The 9,933-nt window shown below is 31.1% G+C and overlaps 1 protein-coding gene across 1 annotated transcript in view; it reads right to left on the minus strand.

The window, feature by feature from the left end:
* Positions 1-7,079: 7,079 nt before the first annotated feature.
* Positions 7,080-9,933, minus strand: part of LOC123258789 — an 8,142-nt gene continuing 5,288 nt past the window's right edge. The window contains exon 4 of the mRNA XM_044719002.1: positions 7,080-7,150. Coding sequence (XP_044574937.1) covers positions 7,142-7,150 — 9 coding nt within the window. The 3' untranslated portion in view covers positions 7,080-7,141. The remainder of the gene's footprint in view (positions 7,151-9,933) is intronic.

Raw genomic sequence — 9,933 nt, forward strand, 5'->3', positions numbered from 1 at the left:
CCACTGAATAAACACAATATAGAGCAAGTTTTTATAAAAATTATAGGATCTAACGGTGAGGTTATTATTATTGGCTGTGTGTATTTACCACCCCAGTCAACGGTGGAGATCTTTAATGACCACTTGGACACAATTCATTACATAAATAACATTTACCCAAATGCGAAAATCATAATAATAGGTGACTACAATATCCCAAATAGCTATCCACCCGCTGTATGTGAAGAAGTGACTTTCAATGAGATGTTACTACTAGGCTGTAACCAAATGAACAACATCTTTAACAACAAAGGTCGTCTCTTAGATCTCTGCTTTAGTAATTCTGAAGTTTTAATAGAGAGAACTGATCCTATCCTTGAAGAGGATGTTTATCATCCAGCTTTATCTATTCATGTATCTTGCACAGCCAGTATGAAGTTGTTTAAGGAACCTCAATACTGCTTTAAAAAAGCCAACTATATTGCACTCAACGACTTTTTCTTAAACACTAACTGGTTAGAACTGTATAACATAAAAACAGTGGATGAAAAGTTATTATGGTTTTACGAGAAAATAAAGTTAGGCATTTCAGAGCATGTTCCAGTGTACACTAATAATCGAAGTGAATATCCACGTTGGTTCTCTAAAGAGCTCATAAGGAAAATTAAACTAAAAAAACAAGTTCATAAGAATTACAAAAAGTATAGGAGCTACCATACGTATAAGGAGTTCCAAAATATAAGAAAAGAATGCAAGAGTTTGAGCATCATCTGTTACAACAACTATGTTACTCGCATGGAAAATCTAATCCATGAGGACACTACCCAGTTCTGGAATTTTGTGAAGAGTAAGAGGCGCAAGGACTCAAATATACCTAGTACGATGAATTGGAGTGAAAATACAGCCAACACTGGTGAGGAGGTAAGCAATTTATTTGCTTCATATTTCAAAAGTATATACATGGGGACACATGACAGCTCGGTAAATCAGGTAAAAAAGCTGCCTACTGATTATGACGTAAATCTATTTCAGTTGGAGGTACGCTATGATGACGTGCTTAAAGTCATGAAGAAACTTAATGATAAAAAGGGGGCTGGCCCAGACGGAATACCTAACCTCTTTCTCAAGAATTGTGCAATAGGACTTTGTGAACCAATAACTCATATTTTTCACAAATCCGTCGAAGAAGGAGTCTTCCCAAGTGAATGGAAATTATCATATATCTGCCCAATATACAAATCTGGATCCAAGTCCAGTATCATTAACTACCGTCCAGTCTGTATACAATCATCTTTGGCAAAACTCTTCGAGAAACTTGTACTACCACAGTTAATATCTGCATTCAAAAATATTATCTCAACTAGACAGCATGGCTTCATAAGTGGCAGGTCTACTACAACAAATCTCTACATCTACACTGATTACATATATAACGCCCTGAACCATGGGTTCAGCGTCCACGCACTGTATACTGATTTCAGCAAAGCGTTTGATACAGTCAATCACGATATTCTAGTAGAGAAGCTGAAATGGCACGGGGTGACTGGTAAAGCCTTGAACTGGTTCCAATCTTATTTAACTGGAAGGAATCTCCAAGTGAGGGTCAATGGCTACTACTCGAAGGAATATGAGGTCAACTCTGGAGTTCCTCAAGGTTCGCACCTAGGTCCGGTTCTATTTAACATATTTATCAATGATATTGCAGATAATTTAAGCTCTGAATATCTTCTGTATGCAGACGACATGAAGATATATCGAAAAATAAATACTGAGAATGATATAAGAGTATTACAACATGATCTGGATAAGCTCTATCAATGGTGCCTAGAAAATAAGTTAAAGTTGAACATCGATAAATGCGCTGTTATGATGTTTAATAGATCCCATGGAAGCTTCCCGGTCGACTACAATATAAATGGCCAGTCATTACCTAAACCTCCTGTCATTGAAAGACTTAGGTGTGCTGGTTGACACCAAGTTAAGCTTCAATGAGCACGTAGACAGAACAGTATCAAAGGCGTATAAAACTCTGGGATATATAATCAGATCAGGCAAAGACTTCAAGAACGAAAGAACATTAATACTTCTATTCAATACCCTGGTCAGATCGATTTTAGAATATTGCACTGTAATCTGGTCACCAAGTACGACACAAGCTACTAATAGACTAGAAAGAATACAATACAAACTGTGCAAGCATCTTGCAAATCGTACGTTTTTGTCTACAGTTCAGGAAGCCTACAGTAACTTCCAGATCAACAAGCTTTCCCAGAGAAGACAAATATCGGACTTAATTTTTGCTTTCAAAATTATTAACGGACACATCGACTCCCCAGAGATCCTAGAAAAAGTAGGAATCATCTGTCCAACGTCAAACTTAAGAGCAAATCGATTAATAGAGACAATTAAAACTACCAAAAGTTATATATATAATAGCCCGAGGAATAGGATCGCTAACCTAATCAATGATAACTGCTCGCACCTTGAATTATTCGACACCTCGATCACATCGTTTGTATCATCGGTTAAAAGACTGCTTCTAACCACTAACCAATAACCACTAGCCTCTTAAAAAGTGCAATTTCATTTCATCTAGAAATAACTACTCCTAAAGATATTTTTTTTTTCTTTTATTTTATATTTTTATATTTTTTTTTATTATATAATATTAATAATTTAAACTTATAAAGTAAATGAAATTGATTTAATACAACTTAACTTAAATTTAATTCTATTGAAATGTCAATACTCTATTTACATATTTTTATTTTTATTTTCTTTTTTCACCCATAACCAAAAATAATTGATGTAAATCTAATGTATAAAGCCGATTGGCGTATGAATGAACAAATAAATAAATAAATAAATAAATATTTATAAGTTAAACTGCACAATAATGTAAAATTATATGTATACTTACTCTTTGTCATTCGGCAACTGCCTTGACATAATTTTGTTAATAAACTAAACTAAAACTAAACTAAAGTAAATTTTTTATTCATTATCTTAAAGTTTAGATATAAAAGAAGTTTACCTTTCAATGAAACTATAAAATTTCTTCTTTAACTTTATTTATCCCGAGAAAATAACTTTAATCAAGAGAGTTTTCAGCGATAAAAAAAATATATTCTTCGCAATTAATTTTAACTTCAATCACTACTTAACACATATTTATTATTAACAGCAAAAGAAGTAAAAAGTGATGAAGAAAAAGGCGTTGGCTCAACGAAACAAAATTGGAGTGAAGTGACTGTCCGAGAAGGCGCTCACTACTTTTGGTGGTTGTACAACACTTCATCTAGCAAGGCAATTTCCAAAAACAAACCTCTATTAATTTCATTGAGCACGGAAATTCTAAACGGAGCGTCAGGTATGCGGCTGCTCAATTTCAAAACACAGTAACTAACATTTAAATTTTTTTTCCAATTGTTCTTATTAAAAAAAAAGTTTGCCCGTCAAATTGATGAAAAATTTGATTTTTGAATAGAAAATACTTAAATATAAATATTTTTAAGAAAAAATACTTGAAATTGTGGTCTAAAAGTTATAAAAAATGCAGCAATACTATTAGAAAAAATCAGGTATAAAATTTTTGCAGTTACTGTGTTTTAAAATTGCGCAGCCGTATGATGATTGTAAATTTAACAAAAAATAATTTTTATAATTAATAAAATAGAATTAAGTTTTAAATGCATATTTAGGAAATTAAATAATCTGCAGGTGAATCAAAAAATTTTTTTTTTCAATTATTAATTTATTTCTTCACAACTATTAATAATTCATTTCATCATAACTTAAAAAATATTTTTTAAAAATTGGACAAAGTTTTTTACAAATGAAATTTTTTAAAATAATTTTTTCAATAATAAAAAAATTCTTAAAATTTGTAAAGAGGCTAATTTTAGTGTCATAATTAATAATAATTTAGGTGTAAATAATTTCGAGCAAATCGGACCGCTGGATATTGATCTTAACCCCAGAGACAATACATGGCTCAAAGACTTCAATATTTTATTCATCGACAATATTTTGGGCTGCGGGTTCAGTTATGTTGACAATGAAACAAACTACGCAAGTTCAAGTGACCAAATGGGTGAAGATACTTTTGCGGTTATCAAAGATTTCTTCAACAAAGTTCCCGAGTTCAGAACTATTCCCACCTATATGATGAGCGAAAACTCCGGGACAGTTATCGCCGCTAAAACCGCTTCAATTTGGAGTCAAGTATGCGTCAAATATTAAATTTACCAAATTTTTTAATCTGAAATTATTAAAACTTGAATTTTTGTACTGTTACAGGCTCAAAAAAATAAACAAATTGAAAGTAATTTAAAAGCTGTTGTTCTGGGAGCTCCGTGGATTTCATTGGTTGATGTTGTTAATTTTTGGGCCAAGCCTTCTAATAAAGTAAGGATCAAATTTTATTATTAATATTTAGCATTAATTAATAAATTTTATGAAGGATAAATTTAGTGAAGAAGAGTTTAAAGAAATTGAAGAAAGGGCGAGAAATGCTACCGAAGCTGAAGAAAAAGGAGAATATTGGGAATTGTTTTATTCAGTTATTTTGCAAGTAGTTGCTATCCAAGATCATTATAAATTGAATAATGTTTTCAATTTGTCGCCAAGTATAACGACTAATTATTCTGACGTTAAGAAAGACCATAAGTTGAAAAGTCTGATGAACAATCATGTGAAGAATGTATTGCGGCTCAGTCACGAGTGGAAGAATAATGTAGATTTTACTGTATTGATGGGTTACGCTGAAAAAATTGCGAAGCCTATTAAACAAACTTGTAATTATTTTATTTTTTATTCATTAATTCTGTTCAAATTTTGCTCAATTATATAATGACTTTTGTTAAAGTGTACTGTATTTTATTAGCTATATTGACATTTATGAAGATATAAGCTCATCCCGATATTACACATATCAAGAGCTTTCATTTGAGTACCCACATGCATTTTGATATATTTTTCATATATAAATATATAAAATATATGAAAAATTGATGTGGGTACACAAATGAAAGGTCTCGATGAATGTAACATCGGGATGAGCTTATATCTTTAAAAATGTCAATAGTTAACAAAATACAATGTCATTTCTTAACTATTGATGTTTTTAAAGATATAAGCCCATCCCGATATTACAATTATCAAGAGCTTTCATTTGAGTACCCACATGCATTTTTGATATATTTTTCATATAAACATATACATAAATATATAAAAAAATGATGTGGGTACTCAAATGAAAGGTTTCGATGAGTGCAATGTCGAAGTGAGCTTATCTCTTTAAAAATGTCAATAGTTCACAAGATACAAGGTTATTTCTTAATTATGTAGCTAGAGCTAAAGCATTTTTGAATGCAGCCTAAATGCTTGTTATAATACATTAACTATTGATGAGAATGATATACAACTTGGATTTTTATGAATTTTTAGTTGATCAAATTCTTAAAACGGATGTTAGAGTTGTGGTAATTGCTGGTGAAAATGATCTTTTCATTCCGGCGCCAACTGTTACCTCATGGGTAAACAGTTTTAATTGGGAAAATAAAGAAGCATTCCAAGCAGCAAAACAAGTTGATATTGACAACAAAATTTCGATGAAGAAATATGGAAATTTGGAGTATTATATTATAGAATCCGGATATTTAGTTAGTTTTTATAAATATTATTCTTTTAATAATGATATAGATGTTAATATGACATCTAAAAATTTTCGGAATGTTTTTTTTCAAATTAAAATAAAAAAATTTTAAGTCTAAAAAATTGAAAAAAATTAAAAATATTATTTTTCAATATTATTTTTTTATTTTTTAGTTGATAGTGGATAATCCGCAAGATTTGAAGAAAGTAATCATCAGAGTAACACAAGAATAATTACAGTTATTCTTCAAGAACTTGGATATAAAATGCGATATGATTATTATTAATAAAACGGAAAAGTTGGAATATATGGTTAATATTATTGTATTAAAATAAAAAAAAATAAATAAATTACTTAATTAATAATTTTTCACTTGTAATTTATCTATAACTATATTAAAGTTTACTCATATAAAAGTAAATTTTATTTTAATTAAATAAAAACATCAAATATTTATATTTGAGTTTATCATTCAGAACATCAGTACATGGTGTTTAATAAGTTACTTAACACATTTGGGGACCCGTAAATCCAGAAAAAAATATTATACGATCTGTTGAATTGGCTAACATCTAAAATCCTTGGGGAGAGTTCATGATACACAATAGAAACAACTTCCAATGACAAATTTATTTTTATTCTAGCGCCTGTTTGCACAAATAATTTATTATAATTTCAAAAATATATACAGTTTTCTACCCCGAAGGGAGGAAAACGATTATTTCGGGTCATGCCAAAGGCTTGACCTTTCGGAGATGGCTTGTGACCAAGTTTCACAAATTTAATGGGCAGACGAGAGGAATGCCAGATATTCAATGGTTCGATTCCATTTGGTTCCGAACTGCAATTAGTCGAATTGTAAACGTCCCTATCTTTGAAATATACGAAACGTAAATATTTCGAATGTCGTTTATCTCACATGCTATTTTTTCATATGTCTTCTAGACCCGTACGATAAATGTTTAGTTATAAAGATGTGCCGTTTGATTATAATACCGAATAATAAATGACTCGAACATGACATTTTCCAACAATCTTAAAACCCGCATGCAAATTGCCCCGATGTTTTTTTAGTACATTAAGCCACTGTCGGTAATTTAAGAATTTTAGAGAAATTAAGTTATCATAAAATCTAACGGCGAATACATTTATTTAAATGAGGCAAATGCTATCAGAGTTAAAATAAATGGATTAATACATTGAATTTGATATTTTAATAGAATATATTAAAAAATATTTTTTAATTTAGCTGAGCTGTCGAAATTAAAGAATATTTATGATAAAAAATTATTTATTAAATAAACAACTACACTAGTAAGCACTGCAAGAAAATCGTAATGTTGCAAAATTTTTTTATTTACTGTACTGATAATAATTATACAGAAAATTATGCCAATCTTTAATATTATCAATATTATTTCTTTAGTTAATTAAATAGAAATCCACTATCTTCAGTCCAAAGCAAACTAATCCCATTCACTTATAGTACGTAGTTAGATTAATGAATCAAGTTATCTGGAACAGAAAACGTGATTTTCATAAAAGTACAGAAATATTTCGTAAATCAATTAAACTTTGATCATTTTCATAATAATTTGTATCCAAACTTCCAAATTTCAAATGGAATCATTAATTTTTATTTATATAATAAATCGATTGATAGAGATAATTAAAACTACCAAAAGATATATATATATATATGTATGTATGTATATAAATATTTTTGTAAATAAAGTTCGTGTGGAACTTTTATATGAACTTTTTGTTCGATGGCTGTAATTGTATATACTTATATATATATATATATATATATATATGTCGGAGGAATACTGGTTTGGGCATTATTGGAGTCCTTTGGATCATTTTCAGCCATCTTTATTTATTTCACAATAATCAAATATAACACAAACCTTGATTTGAAATATAACGTACACTAACTTGTACAAATGATAGATTTAATTACAAATATTCTACTACGATTGATATAACAGTTAAAGACGTTGGAGAAATAAGACCGAGAACGAATCCGGGGTCAGCAGGATGTATGCGATCTTTACTTGATCAATGTTCAATGAGAACAACCCTTCCAAGTACCCTAAGTACTTATTCACTCAAAAATATTTCGACAGCCCTCATTGTCTGTCGATATTTCTAACTATATACTTTTTACTTCTATCCTGTGACCTCGGCTACGTTTGGTGACCATTGTCACTCCGGACTTAAGCCCATCGTCATAACCATAAAAATATAATCAGCTTAAGTCGTAAATAATATCTAAATATTCTATGCTTTACAATTTTGCCTAAAATTAACAGATAAACTAAAATGTTGGGAATTTCCTATCTCTGGGAAAACCCAGCTCGATATTATCTCCGACACGGCCAACCTGACGATCACACGTCCTCGGGTGCATCTGTAAACATGTCATTACAAGCCGTGTCAAAATTTTTTTTTTTTTTTTTTTTTTTTTAAACTTATGTTCAGAGATTCATCAGGATGTCAAAAACGTTTGACCATCTTTATTACGCTACGCGTTTCTTTGAGAATACCTTTCCACCATTCCGTTCATACTGAATACAAGCCATATCCACCACAGGTATAGATCTCTAACTCTCAAAATGGTTTGCCACTGTATACCATATACAGAAAACTTGTGTAACACCATAGTATCCAACTATGTACACCTTAAGCCCCCGCCACATTGTCAACCACGTATGACACATGTAGTGCAGCTTACAACATCTCTGGCCCCCGCCATCTCACCAGCTGGCCTTCGCGCCCTGACAATTTTGATAAACAAAATTGATTCAAACTACCCTAAGTTTGCAGTTGCGACTACAGACTGGCGCAGACAGTGCGGCCAACAGATTTCTTTTGTCCCCGCCACTTCACCAACTGGCCTGTCATACCCTAGCCAAATCACTCTAGATTTGCTTGTACGACCTACAGCTTGGAGCAAGTGGTGCGACCTCACATCTACCATTAGTGCTGAGTCTCTCTCCTGGTGGTTTCTGACTCTGTCTCAGAGTCTTCATTGCTCTCCTGATCAACAACTTCTTGATCATCAGAGGCATCCAACTCACTAGGAATATGGGACTCAGGCATTTATCTCAGGTTTTCGTGACAGTATTTATATGTTCTATTACCCATTAAAGACTTTAAAGTATAACGATTACCGTCGAGAGTTTCCGTCACCACAAATGGACCTCTGAACTTTGGATCGAGCTTTGTTTGATTTCTCTCTTCGTTTTTAATTAACACAAAATCGTCCACTTTAAATGAAACTATCTTTGCTTTATTCTTATCAAATCTAGACTTATCATATTTCGCATTAATTTCTATGTTATCAATCGCTTTTTGCCGTACGTCAGAAATATCAATTTCTTTATCGTCTTGATCAACTATCATTCCAAAAGGTCTAGCTACTTTTCCAATTAGCAACTTTAACGGACTAGCTTTAGTGACTCGATTAGTAGTACAATTTATTGCTAATTGAATTTCATGTACAACTGCTTGCCAAGAGTTTCCACTCGTTTCGGCTGCAGTAAACATACTTTTTAGGGTACTCATTACGCGTTCTACCTGACCATTAGCCCGACTTGAACCCGTAGCTATAAGATGTAATTTTGAGTTTTGTGAGGTACAATACTCTTGAAATTCTTTACTTGTGAAACATCTACCTTGATCCGCAATTATACGGGTCGGTGGGCCAAACAATGATTTTGTGCACATGTTAGTTCGGGATCTTTTTCTAGAAAGAAAAAGAAATAGGGAGAATTTAAAAAATTACCCAATCTTTAACAGTATTTGGTGCATAAATATATATATATATATATATAAATATTTTTGTAAATAAAGTTCGTGTGGAACTTTTATATGAACTTTTTGTTCGATGGCTGTAATTGTATATACTTATATATATATATATGGGGTATTCCATGCCAAATCGACCACTTTTGACCCCGACCCTTTTCGATTTGGCCGAAAGTTTTCCATCCTTTTCTACCCTATAAAAAACGGTTCTCAGAATTTTTTTGAATTTTTTTACCTAACTCCAAAAAAGTTATGAATTTTTCAAAAATGGCTTTTTATTTTCAAATAGCCATAACTTTTTCAAAACTAAACATTTAGGTACCTTTTTTTTAAAATTTTGTTTTTAGATTTTTTTTCCGATAAAAAATATTAAAAAATTTTTGTAAGTCAATACATATGGAATTTTTCAGTTTTTTGACAAAAATCAATGATTTTTCGAAGTTCGACATTTTTTTTTTTTAATTTTTTTTTTCTAAAATAAACTT

Source organism: Cotesia glomerata, linkage group LG2 (assembly GCF_020080835.1).
Source record: "Cotesia glomerata isolate CgM1 linkage group LG2, MPM_Cglom_v2.3, whole genome shotgun sequence".
NCBI classification, from domain to species: Eukaryota; Metazoa; Arthropoda; class Insecta; order Hymenoptera; family Braconidae; genus Cotesia; species Cotesia glomerata.